The sequence below is a fragment of the Prionailurus bengalensis genome, chromosome A1 (assembly GCF_016509475.1).
Source record: "Prionailurus bengalensis isolate Pbe53 chromosome A1, Fcat_Pben_1.1_paternal_pri, whole genome shotgun sequence".
NCBI classification, from domain to species: Eukaryota; Metazoa; Chordata; class Mammalia; order Carnivora; family Felidae; genus Prionailurus; species Prionailurus bengalensis.
In genome coordinates this window covers 150777717-150802992 of record NC_057343.1, presented here as the reverse complement: position 1 = coordinate 150802992, position 25276 = coordinate 150777717, and the positions used below count along the sequence as shown (strand labels likewise).

The 25276-nt window shown below is 32.9% G+C and overlaps 1 protein-coding gene across 1 annotated transcript in view; it reads right to left on the bottom strand.

The window, feature by feature from the left end:
* RASA1 (RAS p21 protein activator 1) overlaps positions 1-25276 on the bottom strand; it is a 117692-nt gene that overhangs the window by 42214 nt on the left and 50202 nt on the right. The window contains 6 exon segments of the mRNA XM_043593261.1: positions 1523-1575; positions 10808-10839; positions 13920-14037; positions 18253-18323; positions 18967-19102; positions 20353-20505. Coding sequence (XP_043449196.1) covers positions 1523-1575; positions 10808-10839; positions 13920-14037; positions 18253-18323; positions 18967-19102; positions 20353-20505 — 563 coding nt within the window.

Sequence of the window (25276 nt, the reverse complement as noted above, 5' to 3'; positions counted from 1 at the left end):
ATGACCCAAAGGAAATAAAAAGTAACGTATAGAAATTAAGTTTAGCTCCTTTTCAAGTTGAAATGCCTAAAACAAGAATGAGTGCTTCAAATCCTTGATGGTGCAAGTTCAAAAATATAAACTTATATTCAAAATTCAGTACATTCATTAAAATAAATATTTTGGTTCCACTCTCAAGGCTGATAGCATGTCATGTTGGTTGAGGGTCTGGTGTCTATTACTACCATGCAGCATCATCATGTTTATTTTTAACCTGCTTAACCTACATCCTCACAAGAAAATCAAACACCTCTGAAACTGTCTTGACTCTTTCAAAAGAGCCAAGAATTAATTATATTAAGCTGCAATTCCTGTAATTCAAAACAATAATTCAGATAACACCTTTAATAATCACTATATACAGAAACTATCAAACACTGGTTGTTTTTAAAGAACTAATATTTCTCAACTGTAGATTGTGGCTTAAACTGGTCTCAAATCCTTATAAAGTGTAACCACACTTTACTAAATATCTTTACTAAAGAGATATTTTGTAGTTAAATTAATTCAGTATTAAATGTTAGGATACTTTTTTTTTTTTTATTACATTTTTTTTTTCAACGTTTATTTATTTTTTTTGGGACAGAGAGAGACAGAGAATGAACGGGGGAGGGGCAGAGAGAGAGAGGGAGACATAGAATCGGAAACAGGCTCCAGGCTCTGAGCCATCAGCCCAGAGCCTGACGCGGGGCTCGAACTCACGGACTGCGAGATCGTGACCTGGCTGAAGTCGGATGCTTAACCGACTGCGCCACCCAGGCGCCCCTTAAATGTTAGGATAAATGATGACAGGATTGTTTCTAATTTAAATGATAAACCCACAATATAAGTCAATTTTTACTTTACATACCTCTATAACCAGAGTTTTAGGAAAGGTTGAAATTAATATATTTTAAATAAGGCACAGTTCTGTAATTCCACAAGTGTACAAAGATAAATGCAAGAACATCTGCTAGAGCAAAAAAATAAAAACTACACAATATTCCTCTATAGATATAAAAACCATAATTATCTAACAGAAGCTTACGGCCATTCAAAAGAATAATGAAAACTTATATAAGCAGATATGGAATGATCACCCAAAATAGATTCTAACATGAAAAAACTGTGTTGCACATTCCTGTGAATGTGTGTGGAAGGGGCATGTTTAGGGGTGCATGCAGAAGTGAAGAAGGGAGATACATACAGACACTTAAAACTTACAAAAATACAGAAAAAAACCTCTCATCTGGTGCTGCTTCTAGTGAAGAAATTGGGAACTCAGACAGAAAGAAACACATGTCACTGAATTTTATACTGCATATATGTATTCAACTAAAAAATACCAGATAACAAGTACACCAGTTTCTCTGTGGTGGGCAAGAAATTACAGTATGTATAAATATCAAATTAGTGCTAAAGGCAAAACAGATGATAAATTGTTGGTTTTCTCTTTTACTTTTTTAATAAAGATATTAGAAAAGGCAAGTGAATATACAATTACCTGTCATTAATAAGTTATAAGCTTCTTGTTTGGAAATTTTCCCATGGAACCATCTTAAAAGGAGAACAAATTAAATATGTGAATCTAAAGTCCTTTTTGCTGTTATACAATCAAAATTAAACACAAGTTTAATTCAAGGTGCAATAATGAAATAAATACAAATACAAATTATCAAATTATCTTATTCCTTCTACATTTATGTTACTACACTTTGTTAAACACACATACTTTCAACAAAATATAGAAAAATCAGGGACTAGTATGAACTATAATTTCCTTATTAGTTAACAATACAAAAACAGCAATGATTTTAATTCTGAGAATGACAAACTGTTATATGCTTACATCATAGCTAGTGTTCTCTTTTCTTTGTATTAGGAGGGATGGTACAGGTAGAGCCCACTACAGATTTCTCCAGAAAAAAAATTACTCAGTGAATTTTCCTCACATTACTCTCAAAATGAACTTCCCCTACAATAGGTGATAGGTTCTCTCTTGAAAGAAAATAGACCTGACTAGTTAATACTTTCCTTAAAGTCAGAAAATAAGGCTGAGCCATGACAAAGACTGGATACCAGCATCAAGACCTGAAGTAAAAGAATGTCTTAGCATTCCTAATTCTGTTTGAGCTGATAGCATAACAAATTAGATGGCTAGAGTATTTTAGTTTCTGTATACTTAAAATAAGCATTTAGAAATTATTATAAATGGCATTATAGTCAAGATCCACTGCATATAACTAAAGTATTTAAATTTTACCTTAAAATAAAATGACACATCTGGTTTTAAAAATTATTAGTAATTAAATTTCTTAAAATCTCCTTTCATTTACCTGAAGATCTATTATCTATCTTGTTGATTAGCACCTGTAAAGCCAAGCTGACAACCCTAGATCATACCTCTATTACTTTGTCATTAATTCTTAGAATCTACTATTATTTTTGACGGTAGCTTAAAAAACAAATTGGAAAGTAAAAATACTAGAAGACTAAAACAAAAAATCAAGAACCATCTAAATGCTGCCTACAAGAGACTCATTTCAGACCTAAAGACACATGCAGATTGAAAGTGAAGGGATGAAAAACATTTACCAGGCAAATGGAAGTGAAAAGAAAGCTGGGGTAGCAATACTTTTATCAGACAAAATAGACTTTTAAAACAAAGACTGTGAACAAGAGACAAAGAAGGACATAATAAAATAATAAAAGGAATGATCTAATGAGAGGATATAACACTCATAAATATCTATGGACCCAACATGGAGGCACCTAAATACATAGTGCTATTAACTCTATTAAGATTTAAAGGAAGAAACTGACAGTAATACAGTAACAGTAGAAGACTTAAACATCCCACTTATATCAGTGGATAGATCATCCAGACAGAAAACCAACAAGAAAAGAGTGGTTTTGAATGACACATTGGACATTAGACTGGATGGACCTAACAGATACATACAGGACACTGCATAACACTTCCCAGGGTAAATCACATTAGCCCACAAAAAAAATTCAAGACATTCAAAAAGAATGAAATGCAAAAAGGCTGAAATAATATCATGCATCTTATCTTTCCACAATGTTATGAAACTAGAAATCAATCATGAGAAAAAAATCTCCAAATAACATAAATACATATAGACTAAATAACATGCTACACTGAACAATGAATGGGTCAACCAAGAAATCAAAGAGGAAATCAAAAAATACATGAGACAAATGAAAATCAAAACAGTCCAAAATCTTTGGGATGCAGCAAAAAATGTTCTAAGAGGGAACTTTATAACAATACAGGCCTACTTCAAGAAATAAGAAAAATCTCAAATAAACAATCTAACCCTAAGACCTAAAGGAGCTAGCAAAGAAGAACAAGGCCCAAAGTCAAAATAAAGAAGGAAATAATAAAGATTTGAGTAGAAATAAAAGAAACAGAAACAAAAACAAAACAAGCAACAGAAAAAGATCAATGAAACCAAGAGCTGGTTCTTAGAAAATATATGCAAATTATATTAAACCTTTAGATAGACTCATAAAGGAGAAAAAGAGAACTGAAGGAAATATAATCAGAAATGAAGAATGAGAAGTAACAACCAACATCACATAAATACTAAACACTGTAAAATAAACTGGACAATCTAGAAGAAATGAATAAACTCCTGGAAACAAATATTATTCCAAAACTGAATCATGAAGAAACAGAAAATTTGAATAGATTGGTTAATAGCAATGAGACAAACTCAATAAGCAAAAATTCACAAAAAACAAAAGTCCAGGACCAGATGACTTCACAGATGACTTTCACAGGTGCCATCTATCTACCAAACATTTAAAGAAAAGTTAACACCTATTGTTCTCAAACTATTGCAAAAAATAGAAGAGGAAGAAAAACTTCCAAATTCGTTCTTCAAGACCAACATTAATTACTCTGATACCAAAACCAAAGACACTACAAAAAAAAAAAAAAATCTGAGTAACACATGTAAAAATCCTCAACAAAATACCAGCAAACCGAATTCAACACATTAAAAAAAAATGATTCACCACAATCAAGCAGGATTTATTCCAGGGATGCAAGTGTGGTTCAATATTTGCAAATCCATCAACGTGATACATCACATTAACAAAAGAAATGATAAAAACCATATGATCATCTCAACAAATGCAGAAAAAAGCATTTCACAGAGTACAACATCCATTCTTGATAAAAACTCTCAACAAACTAGGTTTAAGAGGGAACATACTTCAACATAACAAAGGCCATATATGAAAAACCCACAGGTAACATCATACTTAATGATGAAAAACTAAGACCTTTTCCCTTAAATTCGGGAACAAGACAAGGTCCTCTCTCACCAATTTAATTCGACAGACTACTGTAAGTCTTAGTTGAAGCAATCAGACAAGAAAAAGAAGTAAAAGGCATCAAACAGGTAAAGAAGAATTAAAACTTTCACTATTTGCAGATGACATGATACTGTATACGAATAACCCTGCAAAATGGTGAAGCTGCTCTGGAAAACAGTGTGGAGATTCCTCAAAAAATTAAAAATAGATCTACCCTATGACCCAGCAATAGCACTGCTAGGAATTTACCCAAGGGATACAGGAGTACAAATGCATAGGGGCACTTGTACCCCAATGTTTACAGCAGCACTTTCAACAATAGCCAAATGATGGAAAGAGCCTAAATGTCCATCAACTGATGAATGGATAAAGAAATTGTGGTTTATATATACAATGGAATACTACTTGGCAAGGAGAAAGAACAAAATATAGCCTTTTGTAACAATGTGGATGGAACTGGAGAGTGTTATGCTGAGTGAATTAAGTCATACAGAGAAAGATACCGTATGTTTTCACTCTTATGCGGCTCCTGAGAAACTTAACAGAAGACCGTGGGGGAGGGGGAGGGGGGAAAAAGAGAGGGAGGGAGGCAAACCATAAACGACTCTTAGTTAACTGAGAATAAACTGAGGGTTGATGGGGGGATGGAAGGGAGGAGAAAGTGGGTGATGGGCACTGAGGAGGGCATATGCTGGAATGAGCACTGGGTGATGTATGGAAACCAATTTGACAATAAATTTCATATTAAAAAAAAGAAAACAATCCCATTTACAACTGCACCTGAAATAATAAAATACTTAGGAATAAGCTTAAAGGAAATGAAAGACCTGTACCCTAAAAACTATAAAACACTGATAAACTGAAGATGACACAAACAAATGGAAAGATATTCCATACTCATGACTTGGAAGAACACTGTTAAAAGGTCCATACTATCCAAAGCAAACTATAGATTCAAGGCAATCCATATCAAAATACCAACAGCATTTTTCACAAAACTATAACAAATAATCTTAAAATTTGCATGGAACCACAAAAGACCCCCAAGAGCCAAAGCCATCTTGAAAAAGAAGAACAAAACTGGAGGTATCATAATCCCAGATATAAAGATATACTACAAAGCTGTAGTAATCAAAACAGTATGGTACTGGCAAAAAATAGTACACAAAAAACAAAAAACAAAAACCCAGACCCAATAGATCAATGGAACAGAAAAGAGAGCCCAGAAATAAACTCACAATTATGTGGTCAATTAATCTAGGGCAAAGGAGTCAACAATATATGCTGGGGGAGAAAAACAGTCTCTTCAATAAACGGTGTTGAAAAAACTGGACACGTACATGCAAAAGAATGAAAACTGGGTTACTCTCTTATACCATACACAAAAATGAACTCCAAATGGATTAGAGACATAAAGGGGGACCTGAAAACATAAACCTCCTAAAAGAAAACACAGGCAGTAATTTCTTTGACATCAGCCATAGAAATATTTTTCTAGATAGGTCTCCTCAGGCAAAGGAAGCAAAAGTAAACTATTGAGACTACATCAAAATTAAAAGTGTCTGCACAGTGAAAACCTACTGAATTTGCAAATGATGTGTTTGATAAGGGATTAATATCCAAAATATATAAAGAACTTCTAAAACTCAACTCTAGAAAAATAAGTATTTCAATTAAAAAAATGGGCAGAGAGGCACCTGGATGCTTCAGTCGGCTAAGGAACGGATTCTCAATTTTGGCTCAAGTCATCATCTCAGGGTCATGAGATGGAGCCCTGAGTCAGGCTCCATGCCCAGCTTAAGAGTCTCTCTTTCCCTCTCTCTCTCTCTCCCCTCCCCTGTTCATACTCTCAGTCTCATTCTCTGTTTCTCAATAAAAAAAAAAAAAAAGTGGGGGGGAGGGGAGGGCAGAGAACCTGAGTAGACATGTTTCCAAAGAAGACAGATATATCCACTCCTATGGTTAATGTCATGTAATTTACAGTAGCCAAAATATGGAAGCAACCCAAGTGCCCAAGGATAGATGAATGGATAAAAATGTGGTATATACATACAATGGAATATCAGCCATAAAAAAGAAAGAGATTTTTGCCATCTGTATCAACATGGATAGAAGTCAGTCAGACGGAGAAAGACAAATATACGATTCAACTCATGTCTGGAATTTAAGAAACAAAATGAACAAACAAAGAAAGATAAACAAAAAACACTCTTAAATACAAAGAACAAACTGGTGGTTGCCAGAGGGAGGAAGGCATGGGGATGGGGGAAACAGATAGGGGGGATTAAAAGTACACTTATCCCAATGAACACTGAGTAATATATAGAACCATTGAATAATTATTTATATTGTACACCTGAAACAAATTTAACATTGGATTTAATTATACTCCAATTAAAAATTTCTTAATAAAAATTAGAAATTCCTCTACATAAAAAAAAGCTCATTGTATATTATGTATGTTAATAAATTCAGCGTTGTTTCACTGAATGAATGTGTTCAGAGCACTGTGCTGTATTTAATACATTCTGGAAAGGCACATTAAAAATTACTTCTGAGCATGCTAATTATATATATGAATAAGTATAGTGTTATTTCAGTAAAAAAGATATATACCCAAAAATAGCTGGAAAATAAAAATACTACAAGTCTAAAACATGTAAGTGCTCTAAAGCCCAGTGTTACAGATTTAGAAGCTGATAACATTGTTTTAAATTACCCATACTATTACTTATCAAAATATAACTGAATATTTACCTTTTCACATGAATGAAATGTTAAACTTTTAAATTCCCTCTTTAACATTATTCCCACCATTAACTCATTAACTCAATGCAAATTATGAATACTATACAGCAAGTACACAACAAGTGGAGCAATCCAGGCTTCCTTAAAAGGTAGTAATGTTCCATACTGCATTCAAGTATAATCTAAATGACCATTTCCTACAAATGCTAGAACAGGGTTTTTATATTCTGGGGGAGAGATGAGTAGATACCCTCAAAGGCTATTCCTATATTTTTATAGCAAGAATAAAGAAAAACAAGGGAATTCCAAGTGAGGAGCACCAAACGGGGTTTAGAGAACAAATCGGCAATAATGATTTTGTGAAAGAAGTAGATCTGAGTTTCCTCATTCAGACATTTATTACCTATATGTAAAATGTACATATTTCAAACACATGGTTTACACTAATGATAGAAAGAGGAGTCCCTGTTCTTACAAAGTTCCCATTCCAATAAGAAAAAGCAACACAAATACTGTATAACTACAAAAACAATGTCAAAAATATAATAAAGTGCAGTGATAGAAATGCACAGAGGGCATTTTTGGAATAAAAGAGGAGGGCACCATCTCTATGGAACATGTGAGGGAGAAGATAAAGGAAGACTTCTTGGGAAGTGATAAGTGAGTTAAGTCATTAAGTAAGAATAGAAATTAACCAAACATAATGCAGTGGTATTCTGACCTAGAAAGTAGCTTAGACTAAGGTGAACAACAGTTTTACACATTTGAAGATCGACAAGCTGGAGAGTAGAATATAAACATAAAAGAGATATGACTAGTAAAGGACACAATAGTCAGATGAGAGGATCGTTTCAGGCTCTGCTAAGGTAAATATGACAGAGAATAAGGTAATGCTTTTAAGTGCAAAAGTGATGCAGTCAGATATGGGTTTTAGGAAGATTATGCTTGCTACTGGAAGAAAGGATTTAAAGAGACTGAAAGCATCAAAGAAAACCAACTTGGAGGTTACTGCTACATCAAGTCCTGTTAAGAAATTAGAAGAACAGACCTATAAATACAGAGAACCAACGGATGGTTGCCAGAGTGGAGGATGGGCAAAAGGAATAAAGAGGAGTGGGGGATACAGGCCTCTAGTTTGGAATGAGTAAGTCACAGGAACAAAAGGCATACCATAATGAATATAGTCAAGGATGCTGTAATAATGATGTATGGTGACAGATGGTAGCTACACCTGGGGGGCACAGGGCATCATGTACAGAATTGTTCAATCACTTTGCTGTACACCTGCAACTAATGTAACACTGTGTGTCATCTATCGTCAATTAATTTTTTTAATTAAAAAAAAAAATAAAGAAAAGGGCCTGAACTAGAGTATGGTTGCTTAAGATTGAGAAGAAGACACACATTCAAGAAATATTCTAGGGGCACCTGGGTGGCTCTGTCGGTTAAGCGTCTGACTTCAGCTCAGGTCATCATCTCGCAGTTTGTGAGTTTGAGCCCCATGTCGGGCTCTGTGCTGACAGCTCAGAGCCTGGAGCCTGCTTTGGATTCTTTGTCTCCCCGTCCCTTGGTCCCTCGGTCCCTCCCCTGCTCATGCTCTGTCTCTCTCTGTCTCTCAATAATAAATGTTCAAAAAAAAAAAGAAATATTTTAGAAAACAAAATTATCAGGACTTGATGTCTATATCATTGTTAAAAGGGAGCCAGAAAGAAACACAGTTCAAGTTACATTTGTTTAGTCTCAAAGAGCACTCATGGATGCTACTGAGGTTGCTTCACTGCCAGTCTCCACCTTAAGAAATTAGAGGGAGCTGAGAAATACATAAAATAAGTCAACAGCGCAAATTTAGCTTACACTAAATACCAAATGAGTAGATAATTACAAAGTTCAGAGATGTACTAACTAAAAAACATTCCCAGCAAAAGTGGGATTTATACTTTATGCTGTGAGAAAACTGGATGAAGCTTTAAATATTTAGTGGCATGTGACCAACATTTTTTTTCTTTTCTTTTAAAAATATATCTATGGTATTATTTTAAATAGGGATAAAAATACAGATTTCTTTTTTTTTTTTTTTCAACGTTTATTTATTTTTGGGACAGAGAGAGACAGAGCATGAACGGGGGAGGGGCAGAGAGAGAGGGAGACACAGAATCGGAAACAGGCTCCAGGCTCTGAGCCATCAGCCCAGAGCCTGACGCGGGGCTCGAACTCACGGACTGCGAGATCGTGACCTGGCTGAAGTCGGACGCTTAACCGACTGCGCCACCCAGGCGCCCCTAAAAATACAGATTTCAACTGTATCTTGAAAATCACGAAGATCTCGCAACACTGGACTCCCGTTTTTGCACACATCAATTACAGCAGTCAACTTACTGCAGGGAAATATTACTAGTTTTTGGCTTCCCACTCTCTAATACAAAGAGAGAATGTTAACTGCCATGTATCACCATACTTTGCACTGTTGTTTGTACTGTAGGGAGCCAGTTCCATGTACCTCAATCTTCATCATAGAAGGAAAATAAGAAAGATCAGCATTATTTTAATTTGGGAAAAATAAGAATATTTATACCTGACCCATTCCATTTGCTTACATTATCAGTATGCCTCCCCCAAACACTAATTAGAATTTGTAATGTGATACAGGTAGAGGGAAGACTTCACACAAATACAGTCAACAATGTACCATCTCACTCATGGAGGCTATTTTGCACCTACACAAACAACAAGGAAAATAGATTCAGAAAACATTTCATATGTTCTACTTGAAGGAAGCGTCAGGAACTAAGTGAGGTTTACTGAAAGTGGAGAATTCAGCTTACTGTTTTTGTATTCTAATGGTTAGAAAAGAGAATAAGCAAACACTTGAGAGGCAACCTTTAAATTGCATTCATCAACACTGACAGGATGGTAAGGAAAAAAAGTGTTCCACTGAAAAGAGATCAAAAGATGAACGGTCTTAATTAAAATCATGAGTAAGACAGAATTGGGATCAAGAGTTAACGTCTTTAAAAGAAAATTTTTATGCAAAGTAAATGAGGGATGAGCAAAACACTAAAATAGATCTCCAAGGACAATAACAAAATCAGAGTAAATTTCCCATAGGAGGTTATTGTTAACAGCTAATAACTTCTGAAATACGAGAGATGACTGTGGCAAATATTAAGTACAGTAATACCTGGTCTTTGAATTAGCCCTTACAAGATACCTAAAATCAGCCTGAAAAGATTATGAAAAAAAAAGGCCTTGTAGAATCTTAATAAATACGGTAAAGAGTCATGATCTTGCTGAAAAGTTCTCTCTCACACAAAACAAACTGAAAAAAACTGAAACATAAAATACCCAAAAGATGTGGTTACAAAAACAAGAAATGCTATAAATAAATCAGTAAGGAAACAAAAATACTATGAATCATGACATTCATGATGTTATTAATGTTGTTTATAGAAAAGCCTTTAGTTTGGTGATAGAAGAGTTCTATATAGTAAAAGGCACCATCGTTATTTAAAAATAAAACTACCCATAGATCCTAAAGAAAATTTTAACATACCAGTTCTCGAGCCAAATAAAAACCATTCTTAAGTCAGCCCCCAAAGTAGCAATTTTCTTTTAAAATAAATTTTGGCCTAAGTTTTCCAATTAGTAGGTTTACAACATAGTTTCTTTTTCCTTTTAAAAATTAACACAAACTCACATTTTGCCTTCATGTGGATCTTCTTCCCGGCCCTAAAGGATAAGATATTAAGACAGTATTTTATACAGTTTTAACTATTACATCTATTTTCATTAAAGTTAATAAAAATCATATCTTCAAACACATCTCTACCCTGTCCCTAATATTTACTTATACAAGAAAAGAGGTATCAGTTCAAGAAATGTCTTTCTAAGACTCTCTCCCTTACTTGTTGTGGTTACTCTAATCCAGGCCCTTGTTCTCTCTTTTCTTCGACAGTTACCAAAGCCGAACTAATTTAATTACCTCTGTGCCCTGTCTCACCCCACGATCTCACCACTCCAATCTGGATTCTTCAGTTTCAACTGCAACTTTGTCCTGCACTAAGGTACACCAAACAAAAAACAAACAAACAAACAAACAAAATGTAAAAACCAAACCTTTAATACTGCTCTACTTCCTAAAAATTCCTTTTATAAAACCAAAATCCTTTATCATAGAACTCAAGTCTACATTTCCTGTCTCATACTACCAACTCTCTTAAGCTATCTATACCATGGTCACACATAACTACCTATTTGCTAATCCACATTCTCCTACCACCTAGCTGATTCTTTTTAACCTAGGATGTCTTTTTCACTCACTGTTTCCTACCTGTTTCCTACTATCTAGGTAGGATCTTCTTCAAATACTACCTCCTCAGTGAAACAATGAGTCCCTAGAACATAAATATAAACTTTTACTTTAAATCAAAAAGACATCCTTCTTTTATCATCTTTTTAACCTTACCTATTTGGCATTCCTATTATTTAAGATACACTGGTGTTATTTATTCATTCCGGTATAGTGGCTACATGCATCGTAACCTCTTACCTATTCTTTAACACCTACCACCACCATAATCACTAGCACAATGCTGTTCATATAGGATGCACTGAATATTTTTGAGGTGTACCTCTAGGACCCAGCAAAACTGGGTATCTGGCACCAAGTCTTCACTGAATAATGAAGGAAAGAGTAGAAAAATAGTCTATCTGTCCATGGATTTACTTCCCTCAATTTTTCCTCACTCATCAAATACCTACCCAAAGTAAAACCACACACTCACTGAATGCCTACTATATGAAAGCAGTATGCTAAAAAACAAACAAAAAAACCCCCACAAAAACAAAATGTATTATCATTGCCCAAAAGGAGTTCAACTCTATAGAACTGGTTTACACCATAAATTAATTTTATACAGTGTAGTAAAATACAGAATTAACAAGGTGCTATAAAAACACAAGAGAAAACAATTTAGACTAAGATAGGCATAAAACCTCTGTGAAAAAAGGGGCAACATCTGGGCTGAATTGATAAAAATGAATCAAATTTTACAAGTTAGTGGTGTAGCAGGGCAAGAGTGTCAAGGAAGAGGAAAAAGTATAGGCAAAGAGATATTCATTCAAGAAACATTTGCTGAATGTTTACTAATACTAGACACTATTCTGCTATGGGAATACATCACTGAATTAGAGACAAAAATTCTCACAGAGCTTACATTCTAGATTTTAAGGCATAAAAGTATAAATGTGCTTGGAGAACAGTAATTAGAAGTTCAGAGCGGGAAAATCCTTAAATCCAACCACCAAAGTAATGTCTGAAATCTAGACAATCTCTAAATGGCTTTTCAACCTACAAGGAATCACTATGCTCCAATGAAGACCATTATGAAAACTTATTATACATATTAGTGTGAAACCTATTTATAATTCTAACTTGAAACTATTCCACTATTGATTCAAAGTATGACTATATTCCTTTTTAGCAGCCACATCACATTTTTTGTTCATACTGAGTTATTAAATTGTTTTTATTTTTTTCCTTTTATTGACATGAGGTCATGTCTCTTTACCTTAAATTGAGCTTTTTTTTTTTTTTTCTGTACTCCTTGGATAACTTACACTTATTCTTCTTTAAGTTTACCTAGTTGGATTTGACCCAGAATTCAAGAGCTAAAGAAAAGTTAAACTATACTATAAATCCTTCAAATAATCACAAAAATGGGGGAAAAGGGGTTATAGCAAGGAGAAAAAAAAATCCAACATAAAAAATTTTAACTAAGAAATTTCATAAATAAAACCAGTGAGATTCTTCAGTTTGAACACTTCTGGCCTATATGGAATAAATATCCCTTCCTACTGTAAAATTCCAAATAGTAACCTAGGAATTCGAAGTTCTAATGCCAGCTCCTCTATTAAGTAACTATGTGTATGGAATTTATCATACCATTTCCTCAACCTCCCTCCACTTTTCGTCAGTATGTTTTACTTTTACATATCAAGTTCTATTAGTCAAAAGAATAACAAAGACAAATATTCTCCCTGCTGTCTTCCTGCAACAATAATCAAAGCACAGGTTTCAGAATATTACCAGGTTCATGACATATTTTAAAAACAGTAGCTCTGAAGGTTATGAAAGATAAAAGGAAACCATTCCATCACCCTAACCAAATCCAAAAAGGAAGGGTGAATTCCAAAACTGTAATATTTTGGATATGATTCAGTGATACTGAATACTATCTCCGAAATGCAAATACTGTTTGAATGCAGACCTGCTATTAAGAAATGCACAATTATTTATAGTGATAAGATTTCTAATACTATATTATGTGGTGACAATGAAAATGTAGAAACATGTGATAATGTATGTGTAATATAACTAAGCTTTTCCAAAGTTACTAGAAAGTTATACATATATTTGGGAGATGAAGAATTTGAAAGCAAACATGGACAACTATTTGAATGAGATTTCCATGATCAGTGACATAATGTCACTTAAGAGAAAAACCACCAAGACGACAAAAAGAGATACAAATAAGCACAAATGTTAATGTTCTTTATTCTTAGAAACTCATAAAAACTTTCTGAAAATTGGCAGTTAAAGATTAAAACATGCTAGCCTAATTATGGTCTTTACAAAAAATAACATTTATCACAGTAAATACATTTTAATGAAAAATTCCTTGTACTTAGGAATTAAGTTTCTCATTAAAAAAAATGTTTCACAACTAATTTCCATGATTATGGACAAGTTCCAAAAATGTACAAAACACTGACAATTCTGAGAGTGAGAAGAAAAGAACAAAACTTACCACCTCTTCCACTAAGTCTTCAACGATAAGGCCCTGTTCATCTGTTCTTAGATTTGTAACCCACATCCATCCATCTTCTAATTCATTATGAACAATAAACATATCTCCTTTTAGGAAACTGAAAGTGACAATTATGAAGTTATTAAAATTGAATTAAAGTTTTAAACAGGGAAAAATGACTAATCACGTAATACAAGAGATACTATGATATTGGAAAATGCAAGAAATTAAAGTCAAATACTCTGGATTTTTGTCCTGTTTCTGGCATTACCTAAATGTAAAACTTTGAAGCCACTTAACAATCTGAATCTTAATTTCATCACGTGTAAATGGTATCTGCACCAATGGATTATTATTACATTCAAGTTGGAATGTTTGTAAACAATAATTATATATGCATTACAAGCTTTAGGGTGTAACTCCCAAGAAAACTGACTTAAAAATTTAAGCTTCTGTGTAATTATCTTTCAGATATGGTTTAGATATAAAATCATAATATAGTTAATTCATTACACATAAACAAGACACAGTTACTTTGGAAAAACTTTATTTTGAATAAGCACCATTAGTCTAATCAGCATATGTTTATGAGAATTAATATTTTTCTCATAAAGAACGTTAAGATTTATTTAATTTACTTAGATACCCATGATACTACATACCATTCTTTTTGTTTGAAAGTGGTAGTAAAGCATTTGAAAATGTATGAATGTTTTTTCTGTTACAAATTTCTGAGTAGAGGGAAACACACAAACTAGTTTCTTTTCCTTGGAATCTAGATGTTTGCAACCTCCACCAAATCACAGGAGGAGTAAGTTAGTTTTATACTGATGCCATCTATCAACATCAGTAATTCACTTAAGTGTCCTTTTAAGCCTGAATGAATGCCTGTGAACATTTAAGGTTTCAAGATTGATTGGCTGCTACCATTAACCCTACATCTATATCCATGTCTGTCAAATATTTTTTTAAATCAATTTTCCTTTCAATCTTAATTTTCAGAAACCAAACTTCCCTTAAGTAAATCTTTTCTCATACTTCTGAAAACCGTTTTTCTCCGGAATATCTCAAGCCTGTTTCTTATACAAATTCAAGAAAAGAAAACTTGTACACAATACTTTGGGTGATCGCTGTGTGAATGAGCATGACATACACTGCATTCTATCTTGACACTACAATCCTTGTTAACAGTGACCAATATTTAACTCACTGATGAGCAGCAGACAGCAGACATTACCTCTTAGCCAAATATGTTATTCCTTTCTAAAACCAACCTCCTAAACAACTACATTAAAAAAATATTAATTATGAGTAAAAAAAGGAATACATATGGACAAGAAGTAAAAGAGAAAGGAGAAGTGACAAGTTACATTTCTTGGTCAAAAGTAACCATAAGAGAATTTATATTTTTAATTTTGACTTTTGTTGTTGCTAGAACACTATGGTGCAAAAATGAAAAAAAAATTAAAATAAAAAGCTTACTAGCACAAACAATACAATCACAAGATTCTTTATGTATTATTTTGCATTCTTCCTCAAAAAAGGTTAAAACGCCTTATTAAATCTCATTACTCTTCATATGTTTTTACCTAAAAACAAGACAAAACAAAAAACTTCACAGATATATACAAATTTTAAAAGACTTAGGGGCACCTGGCTGGCTCAGTTGGTGGAGCACGCAGCTCTTGATCTTGGGGTGCACATTCTAATTTTTGTTTAAATTTTCATCTTCCTAGATCAGTAGTTCTCAGTTTTGAGGTTCTCTTAGGAGCCCTATATACTCTTAAAAACTGACAACCTAAAAGGCTTTGATTTAAATAAATTCTACCCATTTAGATTTATCATATTAGATTTAAAATACAAATGTTTTAAGGTATTTACTAATTCTTAAAAAAAATACACCCCATTATATATAACATAAAGAATATGAAAAATTATATTTTTACAAGTTAGTGACAGTATTATTTCACATTTTTGCAAATCTCAACATCTGTTTCAACTGAAAACTACTCGGTTCTCCTATTTCTACATTCAATCTGTTGCTTTATGTTTTTTTTATCCGAAGTATATGAAGAAAAATCTGGCCTCACAAAAAATATGTAGTCATGAAAGGGGTACTTTAATAGCCTTTGAGATTGCATAATTATAGATATTCTATGATGTAACAGCAAAAGCTCAGCAAGTGGTACTTGAAGGCTAGTTGTAATGTGGACTCTAAAACTGCAGCAAGAACTTTCTGTATCCCATTCCATTAAAATGTATTTGTCCATCTTGCACTCTGAATGGATCTTTACCTAGGCAGAATTCTTTAACAGCGTGCATTGTTCATTTAGAAAATATTGGTTCACTGAGCTATGTAGACCTTTCAGACATAAATACATTTTACACAATCAAAACATCACATTCTTTAGTATCACCACCAATCTCATCAGAAAAATCATGAACTATTTATATTTAGGAAGCTGTCAAACTCCTGATGGCAGATACAGGGTTTCTAAAATCCTCATTTTTTTATTCCAAGCTCAAATTTTGTCATTGGCAATAAATACTGCCAGTTATTTCCCCTGAAGTAACATAAAACAATCACTTTACCAAAAAAAAAAAAAAAAAAAAAAAAAAAAAAAAGAAAGAAAGAAAGAAAAGAAAAGAAAAGTCAAATCCTCTAGTCTGAATAACCATAGTTTGCCTGTCAGTCATTCTATTAAGTATATGTGGTATACACAAAAGCAGAAGCTACCTCAGCTCTCAACTCAATGCTCCACTCATGCAGCCAAGGCACTTTGTGCATACTTCCCATTTCATCACACCAGTTTTCATCACAGAGAAGATTAAAAAGATAGTCATCATACAGAATATTAAAAGGGTTGAGATTTAATAAAATACATTTTGTAGTTGCACCAAGAAAAACCTTAGAGGACACTGGCTGATAATGTTTACCTCTAAGTGTGTGGCAGTGAAGAACACCATACACTGTGGTGCCCCTGCCTTAATCTGTCCTAAGGTCCTAATAGATTTACTGCTCTGCTCGTTGCTCTTGTACCATCAGTGTACATGTATGTCACAGTGGAAAGGGTATATTTTATCTTAGTCTTATTAAGAAAGCAGTTTGGTTCTCGTGAACCCTCTAAAGGGATCTCAAGGATCCTCGAAGTTACATGGATCACACTTTGAGCACTGCTGTTTTAGATGATTCACTGGGAATTTACAAGTTATCCAAACTTCCTGAATTTGTAGTTCACCATTGTTCTTCATTATTGTATACATTTCCTTCCTTCGTTTTCTTTCATTTGCTTTTCCTGCTTAGATCACAAATAAAGGTACGCCAATAAAAACTAAATGAGAAGTTATTTTGTGGACAATCATATAAAAATGGAATCCTTATTTTGAAATTCCAGATACTTGAATCTTTTTTAAATTATCCTATTTTTAGAAATTTCACTATGCCCCGAAGTTATCGCTGTATTTTAAATGCTGCTGTTGATTTCAGTGAGAAGCTGTATACTCAGAATCAGTAAACATTTTGCCAGCAAGAAATAAATTTTCTATTGTAAAGTTAAACAGCTTACAGAAAGACACTGATAATTTGATAAGTATCAAATTATATAACAAATCAGTTTATGTAAAAATAATAAAACAAATTATATATAAATCAAATTATATAAAAATAATTTCTTTTTTTTTTTTTAATTTTTTTTTTTCAACGTTTATTTTTGGGACAGAGAGAGACAGAGCATGAACGGGGGAGGGGCAGAGAGAGAGGGAGACACAGAATCGGAAACAGGCTCCAGGCTCTGAGCCATCAGCCCAGAGCCTGACGCGGGGCTCGAACTCACGGACCGCGAGATCGTGACCTGGCTGAAGTCGGACGCTTAACCGACTGCGCCACCCAGGCGCCCCTATAAAAATAATTTCTAAAGATTATCACGTTCTGTAGTTCTATGCCACACTTAAACTATTCACCCATCATGTAAAATAGAAGTTTGGTCATCATTTAAGTACAAATTACAGTTAAGATATAAATGCCATGTAGTAATAAAAATTAAAGGAGAGTACAGAATATAACAATTATCCTTACTTTGTCAGAGATAGTCTAATAAAAGCTGAATTATTTCTGTCATCTTCACTGTGGCCACTCTGATCCAAATCCATATTCTGAACAAATAAGCCAAACACAAGAGTACAGGAACAATGAACTCAATATTAAAGGTACCTTCATCCTGCTACAATGCTATCTCCTCAAATTCCAAAACCTTCCTAGTCCAACAGCAATGTTTTCAAAGTGTGTCAAATGCCTGTTTCAAATGCCTATAAATGAGAATACATTATAAAATACCTTATTTCATCAGTGTCTGGAACTTTTGTGTAAGGTAGAATGGCTCGAACACGCCTTCTATCTTCTACTGGCTAGAAATCATAAAAAAAAAAAAAAGATTTATAATAGATAAATAATCTCTTCATGTCAAAGTCAAATCAGGTTATGTCCACATAAAGTTAAAACCAACAAAAATCCACATTATGAACACCACAGGATCAGTCAAACTATTTTTTACTCAGGCTATAAATACCTAAAGCCTAGAAATGCTGGTCTTGTTTCTGTTGCTGCTTTTTTAGAAATTCTTTTAACTGTATAGCCAATGTTTGTATCAAGTAATAGGAGTAACCATTTAATTTTAAATGAACTACACGGAAAATACAAATTAACCTTTTTCTAGTGAGGTAGAAGGCATTTCAGAATCTTACGGCAACTTCAGGATTAGCCCTATACAATCAGTGATTCCTCCTCACTCCTTTAAAAATATTTGTTAAGCTATCACCATACAGTATTATTAAAAAAAAAAAAAAATTTAGAAACGTAAAGACAAAATTACAGAAAAATTATTTTATTTTTTTAAAGAAGGTGGCAGTTTTGCTAATACAACAGAATTAAAATTTAATATGGTATTTCTTGAATTATAATAAACACCATAAAAAACTGAACAAGAGCTAACCTCATTAGTAAAGTGAAGTAATAAATTTTTGAAAAATATTTTATTCAAGTTTTACTTGCCTCTGGTGGTGCAACTGGATAAAGCAATTTTTCTCCTTTAAGCAAACAGGAAACATGACTGTAATAACCTATTAGGTCTGACAGTGAAGAAAAACGTCTTCCACCAATGTAGTAATCGCCACACATAGCAATAATCCTATTTGTACAGGAAAAAAAAAATACAGTATAAAAAAAATCTTTAGAGCCAATGTGGAGACCAATTTCTAAATTTAGAAATTCTAAATCTCTAAATCTCATACTCTTTTATCTACATCCTGTTTTAAAGTATCACTTATTCATATTTTCACCAATGCAAATTTACTTGAGGTTATTTCTTCTAAAAACATATATGTATATACTTGATACAAAATATTTATCTGACTTATAAACCCATTACATAATTTACTGCAATAAATATAAATCTAACTATAGATACCTCTGCTCACCTTTCATATTTAAGACTGAATAGCAATTTTAATAAATTTTCTCTGGCTAAAAGTAGCTTTATATACTCTTCAAATATTTATAGAGAACTATTTACATTTATTTATAGAGAATTATTATAATAATTTCACATTCTACATGTGGTATAAAGTACTTTGAAAACTCATTTTAAAATCTAAAAATTGGGGCACCTGGGTGGCTCACTCAGTCAATTTGTGAGATCAAGCCTAGAGTTGGGCTGTGCACTAACAGCCCAGAGCCTGCTTGGGATTCTCTCTCTACTCCTCTCTCTCTCACTCTCTTTCTCTCTGTTCTTCCCCTGTTCATGCTGTCACTGTCTCTCATAAATAAACTTATAAATAAATAAATAAATAAATAAATAAATAAAATCTAAAAGTCAAGGGTATACAACCATTTTATCAGTTAATGGTATAGGCACTATATGACTTTTTTCCCAATGTCTGCCATAAAAATGAAATTAAAGACAATATAGGTACATATATTTACACAGACTTTGATAGCTGTGCTTAAAAATCTGTATACCTTTAACTGACATGAATGATTACAAAGAATTTCAGAACAATGAAGTAAAATAAATTAAAGGGCACACACCTTGACTCTTTAAATACTGTTTCCTCAATGTGGTTACTCTGTATTTAAAAATATATTGTCCTTTATTTCTGCTTTGCCAAAGTTTCTTTATAATTCTTTATACTTTAAAAGTGATAATTATATTTGAGATTAGCATAGTAATGCCCAGTAATCTGTTTTTAAACAAAAAATGCAAGCATTCAATAATATCTACTCTATAATCATCCGTTTCAATCACTTAACTGAAAACAAATCACTTTCCCATCATTTAAATATTGCCGAATCATTCACTTTTATTAAAGCAGGTATATTTAAGAACACTACAGAAAAATCACTGTATTATACAGTCTCCCAAGAGAAATAAAGACTTACCTAAAATGATTGACAACATTTGTGTGGCTAAGGAATGAAAGTACAAAGGAGCCTGGCCTGCGATCACTCTCTCTTATAAGGTAGCTGCCGGACTTCCCTGCCTGCCTGAGGCGCTCTTCTGCTATAGTTCTGTCAAGTTTTCCATGATACCACCTAAGAGGAAAAAGGTGAGATTAGAATACAAATAGCAATCAGAACATTATTACTGGTAGTTGAAAAACATACTACTAGAGGTTTTAAATACCTACATGTAACTTAAACATTTACCTTTTACTATGAACCGGTTATTCCAATTTTAACTCCATTAACTTTCTGTCTCTCAAAAAAGTTCATTTATTCAGTTTTTAATTTGTTCTATAAGCTCAGGACTAATCATCTCACATACGAACCGCTTCCATTTCTGCCCATCTCTCTACCTCCAGGATTGTCTACCTGGTCAAGATACAAACACTTATTACAATCAAATCTTAATTTAAAAAAATAAGAGTAAGATGGACAAATGGTAACAACTAATTTACTACCTCTCTATGTACTGAGGAACCAAGATTTGATGTAACAAGGCACACAGTCGCAGTAAGAAAATAAAACTTTATTCCCTTTATGTCTGTGCCATACAACAGGAAAACAGAATGATACTATCTAAAGACTACTACTCTAATTCCCCATTTCAACATGAAGCTGATTATTCCCCTTGTTCTTAAGATCATCTACTCCATAACCACACATCTGATCTTAATTCCTCAAATTTGTTCAACAAACATGTGGAAAATAAATAACACCATTGTTCCTTTAACTTTCCTACTCTCAATTTACATATATTCTACCTAACTATATTACCAGATAATCTAAAAAAATGACTGTAGCATCATCCATGCTACCAATTTATGCCTATAAAAAAGTCTCATGGACTGATATAAACAGAAGAATACTTAGAAACATACTGGAATTTTCACATGACCATGGTACAACCTTCATACTTGTAATCTTATCTTGGACACTTTTGTAAACTTGCTATAATGAAAACTTACTGTTCTTGACTCATTAGTTTATATGAAAAAAAAAATTCTCAATAGAATTTTCAGTTTGCTTCTAAAAACCAACCCATTTAATTGAAGTCTGTACATAAAATTAAAATAAAACAATGAAAAAAATCATGGAGCTTCATTTTAACCTATTAGGAAAAAAAGCTGCTAGTTTAGAGGAAGAAGGGAAAGACCAATCAACACTGCATTCTTCTATAATTCTAATCTTCTTTATCTTAGAGGCTATCAATAAGTAAATTTAACTTTCAGTTTTTTTTTTTTAATCTAAAAAGTTTAGACTAATGATGATTAAAAGTTCCCTGAAGAGTTAAAATTTAACCATGCATGATCAGGACAAAATTTATGTAGAAATTTATTTAGTTGTGAAAATACATGTAACATTTCCTTAGAATATGAAACTGGTACATTACCTAAAGCAGTGTAGCTATACCACAGAGCAGATTTATTCACTGTACAGACAAAAATTAAAAACAATTTTAAGGAAAATCCCTCTTTTATGTGTGTTACATTTGTGAAATTTCTCTTATGTTTTACCCAAAATATCAAGATTAAAAAACTGTATTTAATCTTTCATCTTTGAACCCACCATGAGATGATACACAAGGCCATGAGGTGTTACACAATTACTAATTTATAATAAATACGTGAATAAAATCCTTTATTGATATATAAAAGATATATATGTTATCTTTAGTTTTTACCTCTATGCTGTCAGATTCTGGAATTAACACAAGTATTCAGTTTAAGACAGAGACATTACTCTAAATAAACAGCTTTGTTTCTTGAATATTACTAATTCCCTTTATGCCAAAAGCTCATTAAGCTTCAAATACATGATGTAAAACATTTATTTTTTTTATTTTTATTTGTAAATGAATAAACAAAATGGGTGAAGAGTGGGAGATACAGACTTCCATTTATGGAATGAGTAAGTCACAGGAACAAAAATCAAAGCATAATAGTCAATGATACTGTAATAGCAATGTATGATGACAGATGGTACCTACATTTGTAGTGAACATAGCATAATGCATAAACTTGTCAAATCACTATGTTGTACACCTGAAAGTAATACAACATTGTGTGTCAACTATAGTAAAAAAAAAAAAAAAAAAAAAAAAAACACCTGTCAATTATTGATTATGATTACAAATTAGGTTATCCAGTAATAGGCTGAATGAGCACACATGTAGTTGAGTCTGATCCTTTTTTAAAACTTTTGAAATTCCACTGTTAAAAATCTCTGGCTGTTCTACAAAAAAAAAAAAAAAAAAAAAAAATATCTTAATCAAAACTTAGACTTTCTTGAATTATCTTTATTATTTATTTCAAATTATCAAGGTGTATCATAACAATATTTTAAATATATCTGCAAACAATTTTAAAGCTACTATTGAAGCATAAAAAGTACTTTAATTAAACTGTAACAACCTGGAAGCCAAAAAAAAATCAGTATCATACTAGGTAAAATAATAATTGTATTGTAATTGCAGATAGCATCATGACATGTAGCTAAAACAAATATTTTATAAGTAGATCACAAATCCAGCGTGATAGGATTTGACTGAAACACTTCACAGAGTTATAGGACCTAAATTACTATATCTAATGAGCAGTAGTCCTTGGGTCTTTAAAACAGTGTCTTTCAACCCCTTTTGAACCCAGGACCTTTTTGATAAACATAAAAATTTCACCTATCAGGAGATTCAGAATACTTAGGTCGGCAATTTCTCACAGAGAATCATTTCAGATTCTATTTAACCCCAGGAGCAAAAAAAAAAAAAAAAAAAAAAAAAAAAGCTGAAAATACTTTAACTTTCTGAAATTTGTAGTAAAATTCATTTTATATAAAAAATAATGTGGAATATGGCTTCTCAAAACATACCCCCATACCAAAGATATGACACTCTCCTACAGGAGATATGTCCCTAGTAGACATTAGTTTAAGATTCAATTTAACAAAAATGCTACACTTCTAACAGTACACATAGTTACAGTAACATTACAAGGAAATAAAAAAAATCTCTTTAATCATCCCCACTATTCATTTACAATCAAAGTCTTGTACCTTGTTAAGAGTAGTTTTGCTGGTTGGTGATTGTTTTCAAAGAAGTTAAAAAAAAAAACACCAAATACAAGAAATGCAACTGAGGCTAGAGTATCTCAAACACCTAAGTATTAACTGGTGTTGTATTGGATATGAGGATATTCTTTCTGAGTGTAACAGGAAATTACCAAGTATCTATGGGTGGCATTATCTAAGGTAAATTTGTTACTGTGCTTATTACATTTATGGCAATTTTTACTCACAGAATGTACGTGGCACAGAGTAATATTAATTTTAAAAGCATTTGTTAAATAAAGGAAGAAGTGTCAAATCATAAACCATAATGTTGGAAAAAATGTGATGAAAATTTCTTCTTTAATGTCCATAATAAGAAAGTTCTGATCTTTGAGGATTGCTAACTAGGTCTAAAAAGAATATGAAAATAATTTAGTATGACAGAGCTGAAAGAAGGATGGCTACACTGACGTTTCCTAAACGTCTTCAAAAGAGATGAAACCAAGTGGTGAGATGAAGACTTACCAGAAACGTCCATGACTAGGGTCAAGTCCAGCCTCTCCATTTTGCACCCCTTTACCATCATTTGTGAAATATGGAATACAATCTCCATCTCAACCTTAGAATAAATTATTTGTCCTAAATTCCTCTAAAAATATATAAAAATGAAAAACTGCTACACAGGCTATAATTGCATAATGATTAAATAAAGACTGGAGCCATGGTGCTTCTGTTTGAATAGAACCTTTGACACCTGGCTGTACAAATATGGGCAAATGACTTAATTTCTGAGCCTCAGTTTTCTCCTCTATAAAAGCCATATAATAACAGTATCTACTTCATAGGAGGTTGGCTTGATATTATTGTTAAGTGAATTAATACATATAAAACTATATATACATGTAAAAACTACAAGATTAATACAAATTTCATCAATGAAAATCTCAAATTTTAAGACTGGCATAATGGATGATTAGTCTGTAGATCACCTAAGCCCCAATTACCTTCCTATTTTCCAGTTTTGTTCACCTTCCAGCTAATTTTGGGAAAAGAAGAAACCAATCTTTGTTTCTGCTAAAGTATCATCTTTAAGAGGAAATTTCTTTCCCCAAAATTCCTTTTCTGAACCATATACATTAAGTGGGACTGGAGGTGCCATTGTATTCATAAACTAGAAATTCTTCCATTTCTCCTGGCAACTCTGGAACAGCCTCAGATAGCTCCATTCTTTCTCAAGTGGATCTATTCTTTGGAGGGATGACAAAGCCAGTATGCATTAGATACTATGACAAATTTCCCTATTAATATAGCACTTTAATAGTAAAATATCTAATGTTCTCCTATTTAAAAGTAAATTGCCCCTCTCTCTCTTTTTTTTTTTAAGGAGGTAGGGAAAACAGGAAACTTAAAAAGTAAGTATTTTTTTCTCAGCTAGCTTCGCAATTTTTTTGTTAAGAAATCTATTCTTTTTCCCAAGTTTTTATTTAAATTCCAGTTAGTCAACATATAGTGTAGTTTTTGTTTCAGGAATAGAATTTAGTGATTCATGGGGCACCTGGGTGGCGCAGTCGGTTAAGCGTCCGACTTCAGCCAGGTCACGATCTCACGGTCCATGAGTTCGAGCCCCGCGTCAGGCTCTGGGCTGATGGCTCAGAGCCTGGAGCCTGTTTCCGATTCTGTGTCTCCCTCTCTCTCTGCCCCTCCCCCGTTCATGCTCTGTCTCTCTCTGTCCCAAAAATAAAATAAACGTTGAAAAAAAAAATTTTTTTTAAGAATTTAGTGATTCATCAGTTACACATAACACCCAGTGCTCATCACC